This window comes from Ochotona curzoniae, unplaced genomic scaffold (genome assembly GCF_017591425.1).
Source record: "Ochotona curzoniae isolate NIBS_2020 unplaced genomic scaffold, NIBS_Ocur_1.0 contig_2855, whole genome shotgun sequence".
NCBI lineage: Eukaryota > Metazoa > Chordata > Mammalia > Lagomorpha > Ochotonidae > Ochotona > Ochotona curzoniae.
The window spans coordinates 843,524-868,238 of record NW_024465615.1 but is presented as its reverse complement, the minus strand read 5'-3'; the positions used below and the strand labels follow the sequence as shown (position 1 = coordinate 868,238).

Here is a 24,715-nt window from a genome sequence, read left to right as displayed (position 1 = left end):
CCTCACCCTGAACACTCCGGGATCCCACATGGGTGCCGGTTTGTATCTTGGCAGCTCCTCTTCCCATCCAGCTCCCTGTTTGTGGCCTGGGAAAGCAGTCGAGGAAGGCCCAAAGCCTTGGGACCCTGCACCCACGTGGGAGACCTGGATGAAGTTCCTGGCTCCTGGCTTCATTCCAGCCATTGTGGCTACTTGGGGAAAGTGAATCAGTGGGTGGAAGATCATTCTCTCTGCCTTTCCTCCTCTTTGTATACCTGACTTTGAAATTAAAATTAATAAATCTTAAAAAATTTTTTGAGTTAGCCATGAAGAACACTGCATTTCATTCTTTAAAAAAGAGAATTTCAGGTTTGGCATCATGGCATATCAGGTTAAGCTACTGCTTGTTATGTCAGTATTCCCTATGGGTGCCCATTCAAATCCTGGCTGCCCATTAGGAATGGGGCAACTCATACCCTGATGCACCTGAAAAAGCAACAGAAGATGCTGTAGGCTCCTGCATGCACCTGGGAGACCGGGAAAAAGCTCCTGACTCCTGGTTTTCTATTTCTGGAGTGAAACAGCAAATTAATGATCTCTCTCCCTCCCTTCTCTCTCTCTCTGCCTTTCTCTCCCTAAGTTTGACTTTTTTATTTTCAAAAATTTATTCTATTTTTATTTGAAAGACAGAGTTACAGAGAAGAAGGTGAGGCAGAAAGAGGAGGGAGAGACAACTAGAGGTCTTCCATTTGCTGGTTTGCTTCCCAAGTGGTCTCAGCAGTTGGGGTGAGCTGATCCAAATCCAGGAGCAAAGAGCTTCTTCTGAGTCTCCTACATGGGTGCAGTGGCTCAAAGACTTGGACCATCCTCTGTGGCTTTCTCAGGACATAAGCAGGGAACTGGAATGTAGAAGCCAGGACACAAATTGATGCCCATCAGGATACTGGTACCATAGACGGAGGCTTAGCATACTGCACCTCAGTGCCTGCCCCTGTAACTCTGCCTTTCTAGTACATTTTTTAAATTGTTATATATTTTTGTGTTTGTGTGTGAACAAATGGGAAAATAAGCTTAGTACCTTCTGTTTAGTTCAGAGTTCAGCCTATGCCGTGGATTCTCCAGTTTAATGTTGGGAAAGAAAATTAAATGAGCAGTTTCAATTAATTCCCATTTCTTTGTGTGCTACCATTCAGTTTTAAAAGGCAGAGAAATTAGAACTCTTTAAGCCATGAACTCGTGGATTTTTAACAATTTCTTGCTGATCTTGAGATTCTCATAGCGCTTGCCATGCATTTTTTAAGCTTGGAAAGGCACAGTTAGAGGATGGCATGCTGCTAGGGGATCAGCTCATAGCAGGCGTTTAATAGAAGGCTAACAATTTTTTTAGAGACTGCGGCAATGTCAGAGCTATTGTGGTAGGTAATGGAGAAAAGCTGTGATATGATTTTATTCTTACATTTTTAGACAGAGTAGGGGTCAGCAGGTAGGAAAGCTCTCTTAAGCCATAGAATAGAAAGTGGAAATGAAACATCCTTTCCTTAAGGCAAGGCTTGCTTTGTTATTGTGGATTAGGAGAGAGTTGTGGGTGGTGGTGGTTGGAAATACACTTCTTGCAAAGCTGAAGAGGAGCTGCTTGAAAAGCCTTGGTACTTTATTCAGGACCTGCTCAATGGTGAAGCACTTGAGCTAGTTTTTGCTTGTTTATTTTAGTCCTGTATGGGAAGAGATAGCTGGTACAGAGGAAGGAAATACTGGTATTGACTCTGATGGCCCACTCGAGCCACTACTGAAATGAACACTGGATGTTGCTTCCTTTCACCCCTGCCCAATTCCTCCCCTTTCTGTCCACCCATAATTTTGAAGTGTGAACAGATACAACAAAAAAGCGGCTGTCCAGACCCTGCAGTTCTTGAGCATTTGAGTATTTGATATGTAGGAAGACTTTACAATATATGTGGGGGATTTCTTGTGCTTTAGGATGTGTGTATTTTAGAGAACTGTGGATGAAGGATAACAAAGTTGTTTTTCACAAGAAGTCAAAGTAATTTTTGTGATTATTATCTTTTTTTTTCAGTTTTTTTTAGAACTCACATATTAAAGTAGCAAACTAACCACTTTACATGCTTTTCCCCTTTGTTTTAGTAATTATGTTTTGTAGAGTCAAGAAAAGTGGGTCAGAATTTTAAATAAAGAAGTAAAACCACCCCAATAGTCAGTGACCGTTGATGACTTCTAAAACTATGAAGGGAAAAACTGACAAGAAACTTTTAATATATGCATCAGGACAATAGAGCCCATTGATCAATCTTAATAGTACCAAGAGGAAAACAGTCAAGCATTGTGTGTCTCCTGATGTAAAGCAGAAGGAATTATGCAATGAATGCTGTGAAATAAATAATTTCAACAGAAAGTCTTGAGTCTGATCAGGTCTTCCCAGTCAACTGTTACTTTTTTTCAGTAAATAATTGGAGTGCCAGAGAAGAAGGTAAACTTGTATCTTAACAGAGGCATCAACTAAATTAATTCTCTGGGCCTTGTTTGCATCCTTACTTGAGTAAATCTCTTGTTTGGGTTTTTTGTTTTGTTTTGCTTGTTTTTTTGTTTGTTTGCTTTGTTTGTTTTTGTAATTAGATCAGATCTAAAATGCGAAACAGTAGTTATTTGATGTGAAGGAATTGCATATAGTGGTGTTTGTCAATGAAATAGTATTTCTGGGATTTACTTCAGTATAATCTATGGTGAGGCATGAAAAGATACAGATGAAATAATTTGATCTTTGTGTTGCAAGCCATTGAAGCTGAAGTCGTGAATACAAGGGGATCAAGCATACTGTATTTTTATGCTAGTATTTTTATATATCTAAATAATACTAAATATATAAGTAGACACATTTAATATCTAGCTAAAAGGGTTAAAACATTGACCGTCAAAGCTCCTGAAGAAGGAGCCCAGTTAGTATTAATACATAAAGCTGATGGGCCCCAGCATTCAGAGTTCAAATTAGCATGTGCCCACAAATGCCATAAACCTTAGCTGAAGCCCCTAGGAAGCCAAATGTTATTAGCTTTTGCAAGATATTCTGTAGATGGTTTCTCAGTTGTTTAAAATTGAGAAAAAGCTGGAGTCTAAATTGATCCTTGACATTTTTGTCTGTAACAGACTAACCTAGATGGTTCAAACTATTACCAGTGTTATAAAAACTGCAATTTTAGTGCCAGCATTGTGGTACCAGCATGTTATATAGGGTCTGGTTCTTGTCCCAGCTGCTATATTTTTAATCCAACTCTCTATTAATGGCCTGGGAAAAATAGCCCAAGTGTTTGGGCCCCTGGGGCCCCTGCAGCCCACGTGAGAGACCCAGATTAAGCTTCTGGGAGTGAATCTGTGAATGGAACTTGCTCTTTATCTCTCTCTCTATAACTCTGATTTCCTAAATAATTTTTTTTAATTTTATACTGAAATTTTAGAATTATAATAAACATGAAAGTTATTTTCTAATATATTTAGTTATATGTTTTGTAGTTTATGATTTACTTAGTTAAATATGGTATTACCTGCTGTATAACATAAAGACAGTGTGGTGAATAGAGTATTAGCTTTAGAGCCAGACTACCTGGATATAAATCCTGGCTCTACCATCTACTGGCAGAGGGACCTATAGCAAATTACTGAGCTGCTTTATTTCCTCATATAATGGAAATGAGTTTTCCAGAGAAACATAAGCAGTGAATACGTACATATACTCACACACATGCGCGTATATGTAGATATGAAAGTACTTCAAAAAGTTCATGGTAAATGGAACTAAAATATAAAGTTTATTTTGGTGTGAAAGATTTTGAAGCTTTTACATACCAGAATTCTTCAAAACTTCATCCAAAAAAAGTGCACATGGATTTCAAAGTTTGTGCAACAGCGTAAACATCTACAAATTTCGTTTTCCCACAAACTTTTGAAAGTCCCCTCAGAAAGAGAGAGGGAATTTATTTCAGGGAATTAGCCTATATGATTGTGAGAACTGCGAGGAGTTAAATTTTTATGGGGCAGGAGACAAATTTTTAAGCAGGACCCGATGCTGCTGTCTTGAGGCAGAATTTCTTCTTTTTCACAGAAACTGTAGTTTTGCCATATAAGGTCTTTCAGTTGATTGGATGAGGCCTCCCCACATGACGGAGGATACTGTCTCTTAGAGGACATCGGCAAAAGAGCTGCACAGCAACACCTAGCTTAGTGCTTGTATAACTAAAACTCGAACCTAGTCAAATTGATACATACAACTAACCATTATACCACACCCTCTGTGACTACCTAACTGAAAATTAGATTAACTAATACATGTAAAGCACTTAGAATTGAGCCTAACACATATGATACACTCGCAAAGGCCAGGAGAAGAAGCTTTACTGTGTAACATCAGCCAACATGTGTTAACTACCTGTAATCTGCAAAGTTCTGTGTCAAGCATGGTGGGAGGGTCAGTGTTAGAATCGTAATGCACATGCACTGGAGTGAACTCTAGAGATCGTCTAAGCCAGTCTCATCTTAAAAGCATGGAAGCTGTGGGGCAAGCTTCGTAGTGTAGCAGGTAAAGCTTCTGCCAACAGCATTGCCATCTCACATGGGCACCTGTTCATGTCCACGACTCAGCTTCTGATCCAGGTTCCTGTTACTGGCCTGAGAAAAGCAGCAGAAGATGGCCCAAGTGTTTTGGTCCCTGCCACCCACATGGGACACTCTGATGAAACTTCTAGCTGGCCTAGTCCCGGCCATTGCAGCCATCTTGACAGTGAAGTAGCAGATGAAAGATTAATTATCTCTATCTGTATCTCTACTGCTCTTTCTAAATTCTGACTCTTAAATAAATAAATAAAATATTTTGTGATTTGTTTTTTAATATGGAAGCTAAAACATCATGGTGCAGCAAGTTAAGCTGCCACCTCCCATGTGAGTGTGAGTTTAAGTCCGAGATGTTCCACTTCTGATCCAGCTCCCCGCTGATACACCTGGGGAAAACAGCAGAAAGCAACCCCAGCAGAACTATAGGCTCCTGGCTTCCGCCCGGCTCAGCCTTGGCTGGTGCAAGTGGGCATTTGGGGAATAAAGCAGTAGAAGGGAAATTAATCTCTTTCCCCCCACCCCACTTTCTCCCTCCTTTTCAAATGAATAAATAACATTGTAAGATTTATTTATTTGAAAAGCAGAATGTCAGAAAGAAATCTCCCATCCTCTGGTTAAATCCCCAAATGGCTGCAAAAGCCAGAATGGTCTGGTCTGAAGCCAGGAGCTTCTTCTGGTCTCGCATTTGGGTTCAGGGGCAGGCACATTAACAGGAAACTGGATCGAAAGTGGTACAGCTGAGACTCAAACCAGCACATGCACAGGATGTAGGTGTCACAGCATCCTCTTTTTTATTAGCAATCCTAGTAGGTCTAGAAGTCCAATACTTCAGGTCTCCTTTAACTTTTGTTGTATAATTGAATGATGATGAATACAAAGAAGAATCATTTAAATAAAAATGATAATAATAATATATAGACTGCATTTGGATTTTTGGTTTAGTTGTACCTTAAAAATGCATTCTCTTTGCATTTCAAAATTATTATTCCTTGGTTGAGTTAAAGTATAAACAATATATAGTCTCACTGCACCAAGCTCTGCGTCTGTGTATTGGAAGGTTTCTTGTCTTTGGGGTGCTCCACATGGTCACATTTTAGAAGAGTATGTTTTAAGTAAGAAATATTGTCCTTGATTCTCTTTGTTGTTCCTTTATCCTGTCTCAATGCATTCTTCTGGTTTGTGTTTTGCTTTTTTTGTTTTGTTTTTGTTTTGTTTTCCATTTGCAAAATTCACCTTATTCTAGACTGTACTGATAAGGTTATTTGTGGACTTGTCTGCCTACCAGCTAAAACTGAAAACCTGCTACAGAAGTACTTAACTTGCTTGGAGTTTCTTATTAATCTTTTTAAGACTATAATGAAAGCTGTCCTCTTTAGAAAAATATAACAAGACACAAACCAAAGTTTTCAGGTTAATTGAGAAAGTTTATGGACTTCAGGATTAAGAACCCTTTCTAGATTGTATGTTCCTTCAGAGCACTACTTATTTTCATTGCCTCTTGTGTTTATGGCTGGACCAGTCAGTGTGTAGGAGATGCTCAGTAAATAGTTTTTAGGCTGATGAACTGAGATGCAAAATGTGACCCTTTAACTACTGAATCGGTAAACACAATTTCTTCTTTGTTTCTCTAGGCTTCCATCTGAGTGGCACAGTAACTGAACCCGCCACTGCTTCTGAACCAGCGGTGACTTACAAAGTTGCAATCAGTTTTGATCGATGCAAAATCACTTCAGTGACATGTGGCTGTGGGAACAAGGACATATTCTACTGTGCTCACGTGGTAGCACTCTCACTCTATAGGATCCGAAAACCAGACCAAGTCAAACTGCGTCTTCCTATCTCAGAAACCCTCTTTCAGATGAATAGAGACCAGCTCCAAAAGTTTATTCAGTATTTAATCACAGCACACCACACTGAAGTTCTTCCTACTGCACAGAAACTGGCAGATGAGATTCTGTCCTCCAACTCAGAAATCAACCAAGTGAACGGTAATTGAATCACATTTTTATCAATAAAAATGGTCTTTTTCACCACTACTTTCAGCAAATCAACCTTTTCCCCTCTATTTTGCCTTTTATGTGCCTTTATTGCATGTTTAGAGACTGAGATATTTTTGAGTTGTAATTACTTAACCTCACTCAGTTCATTCTGTCCAAATGATCAAGAGTTCTTAAAGCAACCCAATTTCCCCCTTGTAAAAATTGTGGCATGGAATACTGGTAGCGTTCTATTTCTTGACATGAATGGTCATTATACAGTTATAACCATTATGTGATAATTCATTAATCTGTATACTTAATATTTATGCACATTTTATACTTTACATTGTAGTAAAAATATTAACTTAAAATTTTGCATCGTATACATGGATATATGTATATATGGGGAAAGAATGGAAGAAAATATACTATAGTAACAATGATAATATGACTAAATTTTTATTCAAATTATTTGAATAAAATTTATTTATTTTCTACTGATTGAATTTTAAGTGGTTTTTTATGCTTTAGTGTATTTGTTAAAATAAGTATATATGTAATAGAAGTAATATATTAATTACATATACTTTTAAAATATTTATTTATTTTTATTGGAAAGGCAGATATACAGAGAGGAGCAGAGACAGAGAGGAATATCTTCTGTCCAATGGTTCACTCCCCAAGTGGCTGCAATGGCTGGAGCTGAGCTAATCGAACACAGAAGCTTCTTCCAGGTCTCCCACACGGGTGCAGAGTCCCAAGACTTTGGGCTGTCCTCGACTGCTTTCCCAGGCCGCAAGCAGGGAGCTGGTTGGAAAGTGTGGCTACCAGGATTAGAACCAGCACCCATATGAGATCCCGGCACATTCAAGGCAAGGACCTTAGCTGCTATGCTATTATGCCAGGCCCTATATTTATGGTTTTTACAAAGGTATTTAAGAGTGAAAAAATTAAGTCCTCAGAGTTAAGAATCCTTTCAGGGTAGGTCTTATACTCTCAATGCTAATTTATTCTTTTTTAAAGATTTATTTATTTTTATGTAAATGACAGATTTGTAGAGAGGAGAAAAAGAGATCTTCAAATTGTTGGTTCATTCCCCAAATAGCTGCAATGGCCAGAGCTGAGCCAATCTGAAGCCAAGAGCCGGGAGCTGCTTCTCACTCTCATGTTGATGCAGGTGTCTAAGCACTTGGACCATCCTCTGCTGTGTTCCTAGTCACATCAGCAGGGAGCTGGATGGGAAGCAGAACAGCAAGAACGCAAGCCAGTACCCATATAGGATGCCGGCACTGTAGGCAGAGACTTAACTTACTATGCCATGGCAGTGGCCCAACTCCTGAGTTTTCTACCTGTTGAAATACTGTGTGTAAACTTTAGCTTCTCTATTTTAAAATTAGGTTAAATATACCATCACATAGAGTTGTTAGGAAGGTTCTTTGGAATCCATTCAACAAATATTTACTGAACATCTGTCACATGCCAGGCACTTTCTTACAAACATAACAGCAAAGAAAATAGTTTCTGTCCTCAGAAAGCATACATTACCTGAGATGTGTATGTGAAAGGCATTCTAGGTTGTAGAAAGCACTCAATACATAGTTATTAGCAAATATTTGTGGTAGGACACTCTGTTTTCCCACCTGAACTTTGTAAATATTTCTGATAAGATACAGTATTTTTCCACCTAAAACTTAAATCTACATGGTCAGTGAGACATGTATTGTTCTTTCTATAAATATTAACTCCATGTTCTTCTAATGAGTAGGGACTTGAGGTACTAAAAAATGAATCCCTATCCTTATAAAAGTTTCAGTTCAGTTGGAAATATATGAAAACACACAATTCCAGTGAAAACAAAATGCAACTGAAGGATATTTGCCTTTGTGTGCTGAGCATATCAGCATAAGTTGGGGATATTTTGCAGGTGACAATGATATATGGCTCATTCAGCAAGGGGATAAAAGCAAAACCCTCCTGCCTAGTGAACCAAGCATTTAATTGAACCTTAGCAATGTTGGCATTTCAGGTTCAGAATGTGGCCCTGACTGTAAGCATGAGGCAGTTTTGTCAATGAGAACTACTGGTTTTGAGCCAAAGAACAGATCAGAGGGAGCAGGAGGGAAGCCAAGGGAAAACCATAGACATCATAAGGAAGTATGGCTAATGTTGGGAACACAGATTTCTGGCTGAAATATTGTATAAATGAAGAGAAAATAAAGCTAGAAGTTAAAGATAGGACCTGGAACTGGCACAGTGGCTCAACTGACTAATCCTCTCCCTGCAAGCACCGCATCCCATATGAGTGCTGGTTCATTGTCTTGGCTGCTCCACTTCCCATCCACCTCTCTACTTACGGCCTGGGAAAGCATTAGAGGAATTCCCAAATTTCTGGGCACCTGCACCCACATAGAAGACCTGGAAAAAACTCCTGGTTCCTGTCTTCAGATCAACCCAGCTCCAGCCATTACAGTAATTTGGGAAGTAAACTAGTAGATGAAGGATCTTTCTCTGTATCTCTCCTTCTCTCTGAAAATCTGCCTTCCCAATACAAATAAATATTTGTTTATTTTTTTAAAATAATAAGAAGAAAGGCCTAAACATTGAGGGCCTTCAATACTAAACTGAAGTATTTGGACTTAGTTTAGTAAAAACACTTTATCACTGAAGACTTTTCTTCAAATATTTTACTTTCTTTTATATTTTATATATACACACACACACACACCTATAAGCAACTGTGCCTGTACTTTAGGAAGCAGCTTTATGATTAACATATTTTTTGTATGTAGTAAGAAGGGTTTTTTTTTTTATTTTAAAATTATTTGAACACTAGAGAAACAGAAATGAGGAGACAGAAATATTCTATCCACTGACTCACTCTGCAAATGTTCACCACAACTGGGGCTAGGCTTGCTGAAGCCAGGAGCTTGGAAATCCATCAGGGTTTCCTACCTGGCAGGCAGGAACCCAAGTACCTGGGCTTTCATCCACTACCTGCATGATGGTGCCTCAACAGGAAACTGGATTGGAAGTATGGAGTAGCTGGAATTTGAACTCCTGTGTTCAAATTCCATTTGGGATTTTGATTTTGATTTGGGGTACAACCATTCCAAGTTGTGGCTTAACCCACTATGCTACTACTCAGACCTCTAAATTTTTTCCATTCCACCCTGGAATCCCTGGGTTTGATTCCCAGCACTGACTCCTGACCCTAGCTTCCTGCCCGTGCAGATTCTGAGAGGTGGCAGTGATGGCTCCAGCAGTTGGGTGGGTTCCTGCTACCCATGTGGAAGACCTGGATGGCTTTCTGGGCCCTCAGCTTCAGCCACAGGCCAAACCTAGATTTTGTAAGCGTTTAAGGGTGAGCTAGCAGATTGGAGCCCCCTTCAGTCTGTCTCTTTGCTTCCCAAATTTAAAAAAATAAAAAACTTTTTTTCTTAAAAAATAATAATATGTGCACTTTGAGGCATATTTGAATTCGATAGAATACAAAAGAACAAAATAAATGCCATCCTTCTAACAAAAAAAGTATACATACACTACAATTTTCGTTTTGTATACTGAATGTTTAGAGGAATGACACACTCAGATTCTCTTACTGCATTCTCTGAACATAACACAGAATGCTTCTGTAACTAGATACGTGAAGATTTTCCCCATGTACCGAGGGGATAATCACTTCTACAGAGGACACTAGCTGGATAGCCTCTAATTCACCTCGGATTCTGTCTACCGGCAGATAGCATCAGACCCCAGGCTGAGAGCTCAATTCCACAGTACCACCAACATCTGATGCCAGTTGCAATCTCCAGATGGTTTCATCTAGGCTTCTGACCAGCCTGCTGTAAATCAAGGTTCCCACACTGGCTCTCTGGGTTTGATTAATGTGCTGGCATGACTCATAGTATTTTACTTCTTTTGGCAGTTAATCATAAAGGTTCTTATAAAGAATGCAGATGAAGAAATACACACAGTAAGGAAGTGTTAAGGGGCATTGAGCTTTTGCGTCCTCTCCAGGCATAGCACCTTCCAAGAACCCCTGCATGTTCTACTCTCTTTTATCCTTCCCTTTGAGGGTTTCATGGAAGCTTCATTACCTATGAATGGTTGACTAAATCATTGGTCATTGGGGAATGGCTTAACCTTCTGTCTCTTTGCTCTCCCCAGCAGGTGGAGGAGTTCTAGCTTCTAACCCTGCACTGGTGCCCAGCCAGTCAACAAAAAGATGCATCAGTTTGAAGATTTCAAGGATTTTAGGAGTCATGTGCCAGAAAACCAAATAGACAAATAAAGACCAAACAGACAAATATATTTCACTCTGTCACGGCTGCATTTCCATCTAGGCTTTTTCTTTCCAACCTCAGGAGAGGATGCAACTGAGACTTAGTAAACATGAAGTTAGCATTAGATTTTTGATACTTACTTAGGTCCACACAGTTGACGAGAACCACAGTAACATAGAATAAGCCTATAGTAAATTTGTATGTTCTCATAAAATGCTCCTACAACTCAGAGGACTCATTATACACTTCCTGTTTCTCACAGGTGCCCCTGACCCCACAGCTGGGGCTAGCATTGATGATGAGAACTGTTGGCATTTGGACGAAGAACAGGTGAAAGAACAAGTGAAACTCTTTCTCTCTCAGGGGGGTTACTATGGCTCTGGAAAACAGCTCAACTCGATGTTTGCCAAGGTAAGATGTGAAAAGCTATTTTTTTTTTAAGAAATGTTCTCAGGCCCGGCGCGGTGGCACAGTGGTTAAGGTCCTCGCCTTGCACGCCCAGGATCCCATGTGGGCGCCGGTTCTATCCCAGCAGCCCCGCTTCCCTTCCAGCTCCCTGCCTGTGGCCCGGGAAAGCAGTCGAGGATGGCCCAAAGCTTTGGGACCCTGCACCTGCTTGGGAGACCCGGAAGAGGCTCCTGGCTTTGGATCGGCATAAGTATCGGCTCGGACGGAAGATCTTCCTCTCTGTATATCCGCCTTTCCAATAAAAAAATAATAAAAATAAATCTTTAAAAAAAAAAAAGAAATTTTCTCAAGTAAAATGGAGTCATCGGGGCCCTGCAGCGTGGCCTTGAGGCTAAAGTCCTCGCCTTGAATGCACTGGGATCCCATATGGGCGCCCGTTCTGGTCCCGGCAGTTCCACTTCCCGTCCAGCTCCCTGCTTGTGGCCTGGGAAAGCAGTTGAGGACAGCCCAGAGCCTTGGGACCCTGCACCCGCGTGGGAGACCTGCAGGAGGTTCCTGGTTTCCGGCTTCAGATCGGCGCATAACCGGCCATTGGGCTCACTTGGGAGTGAATCATCGGACGGAAGATCTTCCTCTCTGTCTCTCCTCTCTGTATATCTGACTTTGTAATAAAAAAAGATAAATCTTTTTTAAAAAAAAAAGATAAAAACATTTAAAACAAAAAAAATGGAGTCATCACAATTTTTCAATATTGCATTATACTAACTAAACCTCATTACCCTGAGTGCTTGAAACCTGCTGAGAGGAGCTGATCAGAGCTGGCTTGAAGAAAGAGCATCCAGGGAACCCTGCTCTCTCAACCTGATAGTCCTTCTATTCCTTCTGCTCTGGTCTCCAAGTAAATTGGCATTGCTGGGAGAGTTAGCAAGGAAACTACTTTCTCTTTGCTTTGAAGCAAAAGCTACCCAGCTAATGGGGACTGACTTCAAAAGTGCCCTTAACCCGACAGTATTTTGAAACTAGACAATCTCACAAGTCTTCCTTACATTCCTGCCTGCCCCTTACCATCGTTAGTGACATAATTCAAATACTATACAATTCACCCATTTAAAGTAAATACTCATTTAGTGATATTTAAGGTATACAATTCAAATATATGCAGCCATCTGCATAATCAACTTTAGAGCATTTTCATCATCTGAAAAAGATATTCTTTTAAGGTCTATCACTTCTTTATCCTTTATCACATCCCTCTCCCTGGACCTAACAATCACTCATCTACTTTCTGTCTGTGGATTTCTCCATTTTAGACTTTTGCATGAATGGGATAATGTAGTTGGTAGCCTTTTCTGACTGGCTGCTTGCATTTAGGATAAGGTACTAAAGGTTCATCTGTGGTATTACATAAATTTGTATGTAATTTTATTCATTCTCGTGGCTGCATACTAGTCCATTGTATGGATACTCCACATTCACCTGTTCATGGACATTTAAGTTGTTTTTGCCTTTTGACTGTTATGAGTAATACTGTTATAAACATTCTTTAAGATTTACTTATTGGGACCAACTTTGTGGCATAGCAGATGAGGCCACGGTCTACAATGTCAACATTCCATAAAAAGCACTGTTACAAGAGCTGGCTGCTCCACTTCTGATCCAGCTCCCTGCTGATGACATGGGAAAGCAGCAGAAGATATCCCCCAAGTGCATGGGCCCCTGCACCCACATGGGAAAGCCAGAATCCCTGGCTTCCTGACTTTGGCCTATCAGAACCCTGGCTATCTCAGCCATTTGAGGAGTGAAGCAGTGGAAGGAAAAAAATCTCTCAATCTCTGTCTGTCTGTCTGTATCTCTCTCTAACTCTGGCTTTCAAATAAATTTAAAAATTTAACAAAAAAGATTAATATAGTTAGTTGAAAGGTAGATTTACAGAGAGGGGAGGTGGAATGCCACAGTCGTAGGCAATGGCCTAACTTGCTGCAGCACAATACTGTCCCCTATAAATATTCCTGTGCATGTTTTTCTCTTGGAGAATTGTGGAGTCGTATGATGACTGTTTAACCTTTTGAAGAGCTACCAGACTGTTTTCCAACACGATTGCATCATTTTACATTTCCACCAACAGGTTCTGATTTCTTTACATACTGGTCAACACTTATTACTATCTGCCCTTTTTTGATTAAGAATATGAAGTAGTATCTTACTATTGTGCTTAGATGCTTCCTCTCCTAGCCCTCCTCGCCTTCCTTTACGTTGTACAATCAACAATCTCATCCACACCTTTTGTGTCAGGTTCGAGAGATGCTACGGATGAGAGATTCCAATGGAGCCAGGATGCTGACACTTATAACCGAACAGTTTATGGCTGACCCACGACTCACTCTTTGGAGACAACAAGGAACAAGCATGACAGACAAGTGCAGGCAGCTCTGGGATGAGCTAGGTAAGTCCTCATCTCTCGCGGAAGTACTACATCTTACCAGCTTGTCCTGAGGCAACAGCATGAGTGAGCATAGATCTTGCTAAATCCAGCTGGTGAAAGATTGAGCATCTACAGGGGCCATGAAGAGTAATTCTGAGTTCATTCTTGTTGCTTCTACAGCATTGTGCTTCGTTATGGACATCAGCATTCTGTTCCAGGTATTGGGAGCCTTCGCTTGGCTTCTGTTGTGTGCTACTAGCCTTGCTCTCCACATACTCACCAGCTCATTTTTGTTTCTTTCCCTGAGTCTTTGCTTCTTTAGGACTCCTAATCAGATTTCTTAGACACATGACAGTTTCCAAGACTTGGACCTACTATTCTTCCTCTGCACTCACTCGCTAGTAACTTAAAAAAAAAAAAAAACTATGTTGGCATAAGTGCTTACTTATATGGTGATCTCAAACTTTCCTTCTTTCCACTAGTCTGAGTTCATCCCTAATTAGTAGCTTTTCATTGACCATTTCAACTGAGAAATCCAAAATGAACTCTTTTGCAGAGAAGGTGGTACTGGCACCACTTCCTGACTCTACCAGATGTGCTGTAGAACATCTGGGCTTTTTTTTTCTTTCCCTATATTCAATCAAATTTTATTTGATTCTTTGACGTTTAGGTTGCAATCAAGTGTCCATTCACACCTTTTATTTCCCATCACCACTAGTGTGGTTGGAAGCCTTAGGCATTTTAGGTTAGATTAGAAATGTGGCTTCCTGAATTGCCTTTCTGTTCTAGATTCTACCCCCACTGTGACAGCCCTCTTTGATCGTTAATTCTCCTGATCTGAGGCCAGTTCAAGGCCAGTTTTGACACGTTAATACTCAACTCTTATCCTTACTCTCAGACACTTTCATACCCTGAACTCACCATCCAACCATTTTGCATTATACAGAAAATGTTTTTTAATATTCTAAAAATTTTATCATAAGTTCTCCATGTGTACTGCACTCCAGAAAGCAACAGCAGACTTTCCACTCGTCTAAAATGATGTCAGTAGCTTGGAATTTTAGCGAGTTCTCCTAGACTAAAGCATAGATCTTAAGAGTCTTAATATGGGAGCCTGAGGACTTGATTATTTGGAGTGTGGTGAGCCTGGGTTTTGGTTTAGGTGCTTATGTCTTTAGGTGCACTAAAGGCTTTGGAATTGTCAATAATAAGGAGTAGCTACATGTTTCAGTGTTATGTTCCAGTCTTTGTATTAAATATTGTTCTCAACATTGTTTCATTTAGTTCTCATAATAACCATATGAAATATTTTGTGTATTTGTTACAAAGAAACACATTTGGTTAAATTTGATAACCGAATAAAGTCTTGCAGAAGATTATCTCTACCAATGCTGAAGTGTAGGAATAATGCCTTTCTAGCTCCTTATCCAACTAGTTACAACTGTGTTCAGAGGTCACTTTACACAAAACATGGAAGCTTAGGAACCGCTTCTGGACTCCTTTCTCAAAAGAATTTGTAGGCATGGGTTCCTCCCCAGGAACTCCCTTACTTGTTAGCAACTCCAGAGTTTTAGAAGAGAAACTAAGTTCTGGGGGGCCAGCGCTGTGGGCACTGGTTTGACTCCCAGCTGTTCCACTTCCAGTCTTGCTTCCGATTCAGCTTCTTGGTAATGGCCAGTAAGCAGCAGAGAATGGTTCAAATGCTTGGGGCACTGCACCCATGTGGAGACCTGGGAGAAGCTCCAAGCTCCTAGCTTCAGCAAGGCCCAACCTTGACCATTGCAGCCATTTGGGGACTGAATCAGCAGATGGAAGATTGATCTCTCTCTCAGCCTCTCTGTCTTTCTGCTCTAACTATGCCTTTCAAATAAATAAGTAAATGTTTTGTTTTGTTTTGTTTTTTAAATGAAACTAAGCTCAGGAGAGTTAATTATTTTCTTTAGGGTAACCAGCTCCAACACTGAAACCCCAGTGTATGTGATTCTAAGTCAAACATATTAGCTTCCTCAATTCTGTCTTGCTTTGTTTTTTAGGTTTTTTTAAGTGTGTACTCAAGTTAGGCTTCTTGATCAAGTCAGTCAGTTTCATAGGTAGAATATCCAGTCACCAAATTGTGCTATGGATTTGGGCTTGGCCTTTGGGTCATGAAGATGAGAATAAGTGAACAGAGGTGGCTCCCAGGATGTTTAAAGCTTTTGTCATATACTTGTGTTCATTATGAAAAACTTCTGACATTGTCATATCTAAGAAGTTGAAACGTCAGCCTTCCAGGAAACCCTCATCATTCTAAGATACTGACTCAAATCTCTCAGAGTCACCTGGAGTATCTGTTTAACCAGATCACAATTTGTGAGTCAGTAGCTTTGGAGTAGAGCTGGAGAGTTTGCATTTCTAACACATTGGTGAGAGATATATTAAGCTGGTCAAGAAGAAAATGTAGGAGACATCCGTGTGTCGCCATGTTCTGTTTTCTATGTCAAAACCAAGCCTCGTTGATCTTTAGAGTTGGAGAGATGAATGAGATAATGTATATAAAGTACTAATACTTAACTGATAAGACTAAATCAATGATAGCTATTATTGTCCTGGACATAGAAGAATTATGTACAGTTTTAATTTATATATAGATAGCTTTGCTTAGCATTCTTGATATTTTTTTACTTGCAAAAAATATGCTTTCAAAGTTCAATGAATGCTGCTCTTTGCAAGCAATGGCAAGATTTTTTTTTTTTTTTGCTTAAAACCTTGGAAATGTGGGCCCAGTTCATAGCCTAGAGGCTAGCTCCTTCTCTTGCATGCACCAGGATCCCATGTGGGTGCCAGTTCTAATCCCAGCAGCTCCACTTCCCGTACAGCCCCTGCTTGTGGTATCAGAGAGCAGTAGAGGACGGCCAAGACCTTGGGACCATGCACCCACGTGGGAGACCTGGAAGAAGCTCCTGGCTCCTGGCTTTGGATTGGCTCAGCTCTGGCTCTTGCGGCTACTTGGGAAGTGAACTAGAAGATGGAAGATATTTCTCTCCATATCTCCTCTGCATGTCTGCCTTCACAATAAAAATTTAAAAAAAAAAACATAAAAAAATCTCTAAAATCTTGGAAATGTGATCATCTCTGGGTGTTTTTGAAACAAATTCATAAGGACTAATTAATAGCACAGAAAACTCATTTTTATCTTACTGATAAGATTGTTTATACTTGCTTTCTAGGTAGCCCTTTTTTAATATCTACATGATTGGAAAATAGAAACAAGACTAGAGTTAGAACATCATTTTTTCTTATTGTTTTGTGGTACCTTTTTATCTTTTTTTTTTTTTTTTTTTTTTTTTTGAAAGAGAGGAAGAGAGAGACAGAGAGCTTCTGTCTACTGGTTCATTCAAGCACTCACACAGCCGGGGCTGGATCAGATCAAAGCAAGAGCCTGGAATTCAGTCCAGGCTCTTTTGTGGATAACAGAGACCCAAGTATCGAGTCAGAAGTCGAACTTGGACTTGAATGCAAACACTCTAATATGTGATGTGGTCTCACAAGTGGCATTGTAACCACTATCCCAAACACTTTCTCCAGCATTTTGCTCCTTTACCTCTTAAACCTTTCTCAACTCACCCAGTCTGTTTGCTATTCCTCTTATGCTATTATGTTTGCTGCTTCAAAGATCATCTGCTTACCAAATTGAATGGCTTCTTTTTGTTCCTCTTTTCTACTTGGGAAGAGCAAATATAAAAACCTTTTTCAGGGCCAGCAGTATGGTGTATCATGCTAATTGTTTGCCTGCTACTACCAGAATACCATATGAGCATTGCCCGGTTGCTTCACTTCTGATCCATCTCTCTGCTTGTATCCCTGGAAAAGCAATGGAGGATAGCCCAAAACCTTGGACCCTTGCTGCCATGTGGGAGACCAGAAAAACTCCTGGCTCCTTGTTTCAGACCACTCAGATCCAACCATTGTAGCCATTTCAGGAGTGAATGAGCAGATAGAAGATCTTTCTCTGTGTGTTTTTTTCACTCTGTATAATCTGCCTTTCAAAAAAAAATAAATAAATCTTGGGTGGGAAAAAAGAAAGTCTTTTTCTTCACTATAGATAAAAAGTGTACTTCTTTTTTTTTTTAAGATTTATTTTGTTTTTATTTGAAAGGCAAAGATATAAAGAGAAACATAGACAGATAGATCTTGAGATCTTCCATCTGCTGTTTTTTTCTCCAAATGGTCACAATAGCCAGTTGGGTTTATCCAAGGCCAGAAGTCAGCAGCTTTTTCTGAGCTTTTTCTGAGTCTCCCAGTGGGTGCAGGGTCCCAAGGCTTTGGGCCATCCTTCACTGCTTTCCCAGGCCACAAGCAGAGATCTAGATTATCTAGATTGGAAGTGAAACAGCCCTGGGATATGAACTGGTACCCGTATGGGATGTCGGTGCCACAGGCAGAGGTCTCACCTACTACGCCATGGTGCTAACTCCAAAAGTATACTTCTAAATCTGTAACATAAGCAGCAGACGTTTGGCATAGTGATCAAGATGCTGCTTTGGATACCCACATCCTGTCAGAGAGCCTGGGTTTGAGCCCCAGTTCCACTTCCAATTCCAGCTTCCTGATGATGTACACCACGGGAAGCAGAATGTAATGGCTTCAGTACTCGTGTCCCTGCCACGTGTGGGAGACCTGGGTTGCATTCTGGGCTCTTAGCTTCAAGCTGGCCTTAGCCTAGCTGCTGTGAGCATTTGAGAAGTGAACCAGAATAGTCTGTCTGTCTGTCTCTCCCTCTCTCTCTTTACCTTTCAAATAAATAAGTGCAATTATTTAAAAACTATAAAATAAATGCTACTAATTCTATAACCTCCTTAAGAGCCATTAATGTAGTTATTACATAGTATTAATTCTTTTTCATGGTGCATATTGAAAATTGAACTGAGTGCCCAGTGCACAGCCTAATGGCCAAAGTCTTCGCCTTGCATATACCGCCAAGATCCCATATGGGTGCCGGTTCATATCCCAACTGCTCAACTTCCTATCCAGCTCCCTGCTTGTGGTCTAGGAAAGTAATCAAGGATGGCCCACAGACTTGGGACCCTGCACCCACATGGGAGACCCAGAAGAAGCTCCTGGATCCAGGCTTTGGATCAGCTCAGCTCCAGCCATTGTGGCTATGTGGGAAGCGAGCCAGTGGATGGAAGATCTTCCTCTCTGTTGTCAGTAAATCTGACTTTCCAATAAAAATAAATAAGTCTTTATTTAAAAAAAAATTTATTTATTATTATTACAAAGTCAGATATACAGAGAGGAGGAGAGATAGAGAGGAAAAACTTCGGTCCAATGATTCACTCCCCAAGTGAGCGCAACGGCCAGTGCTGTGCCGATCCAAAACCAGGAGCCAGGAACCTCCTCCAGGTCTCCCGCATGGGTGCAGGGGCCCAAAGCATTGGGACGTCCTCAACTACTTTCCCAGGCCACAAGCAGGGAGCTGGATGGGAAGTGGAGCTGCGGGATTAGAACCGGCGTCCATATAGGATCCCAGCTTGTTCAGGGTGAGGACTTTAGCTACTAGGCCACACTGCCGGGCCCATAAGTCTTTATTTTTTAAAAGCTGCTTAAAAAAAGAAAAAATAAAATTGAACTGAACCAATAAAAATGAATCTTTATTTTCAGTGTCTAAAATGGAGACCAAGATGGCCTTTTAAAACTTTTCTATTTAAAAGATTAAAAATAAATAAATAAATAAATAAGACAGAACAAAAAACTTCTCTATTTGACTTTGAGAGACTTTAAATAGTGTCTGAGTGTACCTCCATCCTTGGATATAGCTCCATCCCAAAGGATGTTTAAATTAAGCACTGTGGCCACTCTTATTGCTAGCTAGAGGTTGCATCGTTATCTGGCAGAGCCATACAGCCAGCCTTGAAAAAAAGAGCAGGTTTCCTTGACAAGGAGGGTGAGGTGATCAAAAAAGCCAGTAGTCACTTGTTATGTGGAATGTTATACTCTGCCACAGTAACAGAGAAACTCCAAGGAAGTTATGGTTTTTGCCTTTTTAAAAAAGATTTGTATATTTATTTGAAAAACATGGTGTCAGAAATAGAGGATGGAAGAGATTAGGAGAGCGAGGTCAGTGTGCAGGGAGTGGGTGGAGGCAAAATAGGAAAGAGCGAGCTTTTCATGTGCTGATCCGTTCATTCCACAGACGGTTGTTACAGGCAGGGCTGGGTCAGGAACCAACCCTAGATCTCAGGGCCTGCAGAGTACAGTAGCAGGCTAATCCTCTGCCTGTGGCACAGGCCTCTCCTATGGGTGCCAATTCAAGTCCAAGCTGTTGCATTTCAAAACTGGCTCCCAGTTTATGGCCTAGGGAAGCAGTGGAGATTGGCCCAAGCCCGTGGGCCCCTGCACTCACATGGAAGACCCTGGAGAAACTCTAGGCTCCCAGGTTAGACCAGCCCAGCTCTGGCATTATGACCATTGGGGAGTGAACCAATGGATGGAAGAGTTCTCTATCTCTGTCTGTCTGTCTCTCTCTCTCTCTCTGTAACTCTTGACTTTCAAGTAAAATAAAATAAATCTTTACGAAGAACTCTAGATCCATCAAATGAGTAGAAAGAACCCAAGTGCTTGAGCCATCATCTGCTGCCTTCCCAAGCTGCTTTTGGGAGAAAAACTTTTTGGAGACTAACTCTCCAGTATGGGATGCTGGCATCACAAACTGGCATAACTCAACATACAACAATTTTTTTTAATGATTTTTTTTTATTATTATTGTTGCTTTGTTTTGTTCATTATTAAGAGAAGCAAAAGAAGAGAACTCTCATCTGGTATTTCACTCCCCAAATACTGACAATGACCTGTGTGGACCAGGCCAACCCAAGAACTAGGAACTTAATCCAAATCTCCCATGTAAGTAACAGGAAACCATTCACTTGAGACATCTCCACTGCCCACGTTGAACTTCTAGTAATATTGCCACCTCCAAGGGTCAACATTAGCAGGAATCTGGAGTCAAGAGCCGGGAGGACCATTAACTCTGGTACTCTTAATATGGGACTTAGTATTTTAACTGCTACTCCAAATGCCTACACCAAGAAAGTAGGCAAACAGGTTAGCTAGTAGTTTTCAAATTTAAGTCTTCTCCCTTGGAAAAAGAAAATAAGATTCAGGGCCACACATGGTGGCCTAGTGGCTGAAGTCCTCGCCTTGCACGCCTGGGATCCCATATAGGTGCTGGTTTGTGTCCCGGCTGCCTTGTTTCCCATCCAACTCCCTGCTTGTGGCCTGGGAAAGCAGTTGAGGACAGCCCAAAGCTTTGGGACCCTGCACCTGTGTGGGAAACCTGGAAGAAGCTCCTGGCTCCTGGCTTCATTCCAGCCATTGTGGCTACTTGGGGGAAGTAAATCAGTGGGCGGAAGATTTTTCTCTCTGCCTCTCCTCCTCTTTGTATACCTGACTTTTCAATAAAAATAAATCTTTAAAAAATACATAAGATTCTACTATGTAGTAGGTAACAAACTAAACCCTTTACAAATGTTATTTCATTTAATTTTCACAGGATCCTTACAGAATAAGTATTCCTATTATCTCAAGTCTTTTTATAGTATTTATTTATTTTTAAAAAGTTGAAGAGACAAGGGAAAAGAGACAGATCTTCCATGTGCTGGTTTACTCTACAAATGGTCAAAACAGCTAGAGCTGAACCAGTCTGAAGCCAGGACCCAGGAGCTTCTTCTGAATCTCCCACATGGATGCAGGGGCTCAAACACTTGGACCATCTTCTGGTACTATCTCAGTGCTTCAGTAGGGAGCTGTATCAGAAGTGGAGCCATCAGAACTCCAGATGGTACATATGTGAGATGCTGCTGCAGACAACAGCTTTATTTACTTTGCACAGTACCAGCCTCATTAGCTTAGTCTTTTTTTTTTTTTAAATATAATTTATTTTTATATTCTTTACATACTTAGTTAGAGTAAGAAGGTTCAAGGGCTACAGGAAAGTGGATAATACTAGTATGTTTTCCATATTGTTACCTTCATGTTTAAAAGGGGGGTATTAAGGGAGAAGGCCAACCCAATTTCCCACCCTCCCCAAGTCCCGGGTGTAGGGCATGCTCTGAGGTTCTTGCTCGAGTGGTTTTGATGTTGCAACAGTTATGAATCGCTGTCAATCTCGCCACTCCAAGCACTATGAGGTCTTTGAAAAATCCACTGATTGACATAGTCCATCATAGCTGAGATGGTTGGTTGACCTGTTCTGTCTTCTCTCTTTTCTTCGTTAGGGTTCTGAGTCCAGCATTTAGATTAGGAAGATCTCCAAAGAAACTTCTTGTATGTGCTAACAAGTACAGGGCCAGGCACCGTCCATCGCTCCAATCAGCTGGTGGTTGTAATTGCTGGGTTGGTTCTGTTTTCACTCCCGACTTCCACTGGAACCAATGGGTGTTGCAGTCCAGCCTGGTTCTGCCCCGCACATATTTGGCCCTCACCTAAACCAGTGGGAGCTGCAGCCTAGTTGGAGTGACCCACAATAACCCCCACCAGGACCGCCCCTACCCTGGTTTGCCAGTAAGTGTTAGCTTAGTCTTAAAGTTAACAAATTTGAAAGTCGGGAACTCCAGGTAGGCAAAACATGAAACATTTTCTGAATACCTGCCTTACAGTCCCATCCTTGAACTAAATGCTCTCCCTTTGTGCTGATATTTAGATCCTAAACATATCCTCACCTTAACACTTGCTATATTCAGATAGCATTATATTTATTCTTCCATCTCCCCTACCAGACAGCCCATCCACATAGGAACTATACCAGGCTTTGACTACAGGAGGCTTAGTAAATATTTGCTAAACTACAGATTTGAGCTCAGATTTCAAACCCAAGGCCATCTTGTCCCTCATCACAGGAACTCATATCCAGATGTCTGATAATCATTCTGTTTTAAGGAAACTTATGAATGGAAAAATAAGCTGTTTCCAAAAATCTTAGCAAATTGTTTTTATATTTGGACTCTTTCTGTACCACCTAAAAATAAAGTGGAAATATTAAGGCTTTCATACATCATAAGAAAGATGTCAGGAATGTGGATTGCTTTATTTTCCAGGGGCTTTATGGGTGTGCATAATTTTAAATCCACACTGCAAACTGGAGGAAAAATCCTGTTGGCTGCAGCAGCTGCAGAAATGGAGTGACCTGGATGTCTGTCCCTTGGAGGATGGGAACTACGGACACGAGCTGCCCAATATCACCAATGCACTCCCCCAGAATGCTAGTCACAGCCCAGGTGAGCCAAGAATCCTTCTAAGATCTTTGTACCTGGAACTTAAAAAGGTTAAAGGGAAAATCCCTAGAACAATGGTGTGGGGCAGTTGGATGCCAGGATTGTTATCCTAAGTTAGTAAAATCTTTTAGTTCTTCTTGAAATGCCAAACTTTAAATAAGGAAAAGCTTCTGTCTTTGGCATTGGGATGCTATCCTTTTCCCCATCGAGACTGTCTTTTAATAGTGCCTAGAATGATTCTTCTACTCTTCAAGTCCTTCGTGTCTGAAATCTTGGCCTAAGTTGGGATGCATTTTTGCTCAGATTTATCTCAAGATAGACAGAAGGGCTCCCCAAAACAGCTTTACAAAGTGTCCTAACCATAGCCTCTTGTACTTATCTCTGTTTTCCTCAAATTTATATAAATATCAGATCGCTCATTAAGGTCATCCTCCTAAGCTTTTGCCAGAATTCCTGCCCTATTGTAAGACAAATCCAACACAGTGACACTGTATCCTGCCTTTTGAGGCCACTGATCTACAGATGTCACTCAGCATTAGCATCATATCATCTAACTCAGATAATTCTGTGTTGGGAACTGACTATTCTTTAGTCCATGGAAAGCCTTTATTGGTTAAGAAACACTGATTTTTATACTGTCTCTTTTATTTTACTTGATAACTCTTTGGTATTTCTAATCTCATGGAAGATAATCACTTAAGTTACTATCTTTGCTTGGTCATCTTTTACTCTAACACAATTAATTATCTGTGTATTTACTTAGGACAAAATGAGACAAATACAGGTGAAAAGTTTGCAATGTTACCACTGTTTTGATTGTACATTCTTGGCACTCTTCAAGCCTCCATCCACACAGGAAGCATTCCTTTAGAATCACCTTTGAATGGAATAGAAAAGGTGCATATAAATGCATATAAACCCAGCTCTTCAGCCTAGCAGTCTCTTCCTTATTATAGTATCAGTTCTTCAGTACTGGTCTCCTTTGAAGATTTTGCTTCTTTTGTAGGTTTCTCAAGTTGGGATTGATGTATCTCCCTCATCACCTCACCATTGGTGCTCTGAAGCTGTTCTCAGGATTCTATTTTTTTTTTTTTTGGTCTGACATATTACATAGGAATTATCTCCTGAATCATAGATTGTTTTTCCTCTTCTCCTTGAGTTACTGCTGTGAGTATACAAGTACATTGTAATATCTCCCATCCCAAAATACAAAAAAAATATATAAATAACGCTCTTGTGACTTCATTTGCTTCTCTAGTTACTAGTCTCGGAGGTCATAGAGATGTGGTGATATAAATTGTCAAAGCTATTCAAAACAAGAGTATTCATTTTCAGTCTCCATTTCTTCTGCTCTTACTGTCTAGTGACTTTATTCCAGTCAGGCTTTCAATCTCACCACTGTTGAAACAGCTATTGTCCTGGTTACTGTTGCTATTGCCTAACCTTGGGCTTAATTCCCAGTTGTAATCTTGCTTTACTTGTCAACGATTTTTTTTTTCTGTCAGCGATTTTAACACATCGATCACCGCCTTCTTGAAACATCTTTGTCATTTGATTTCCAAGATACTCTTCTCTTGGTTTTCCAATCTACCATCTCTTCTCTACTTCTCTATTATGATGGCCATGGTTCTGTCATCAGACAGAGACTCCTTCCATACTCCTGTGGTGATTCAGTTATTTCAATAATCATTTGTGTGCTAACAACTCCCAAATGTATATATTCTGCTCAAATCTTTCTTCTTACCTCCATTCTTGTGCATATAACTTCCTTTTCAAAGT

At 40.4% G+C, this 24,715-nt stretch overlaps 1 protein-coding gene across 3 annotated transcripts in view; it reads left to right on the top strand.

Moving 5' to 3' along the window:
• Positions 1 to 24,715, top strand: part of ZSWIM5 (zinc finger SWIM-type containing 5) — a 137,861-nt gene that overhangs the window by 88,606 nt on the left and 24,540 nt on the right. For all 3 annotated transcript variants that reach the window (XM_040977741.1, XM_040977740.1, XM_040977739.1), the window contains 4 exons: positions 6,228 to 6,584; positions 11,121 to 11,269; positions 13,559 to 13,709; positions 22,760 to 22,939. In XM_040977741.1, coding sequence (XP_040833675.1) covers positions 6,228 to 6,584; positions 11,121 to 11,269; positions 13,559 to 13,709; positions 22,760 to 22,939 — 837 coding nt within the window. The remainder of the gene's footprint in view (positions 1 to 6,227; positions 6,585 to 11,120; positions 11,270 to 13,558; positions 13,710 to 22,759; positions 22,940 to 24,715) is intronic.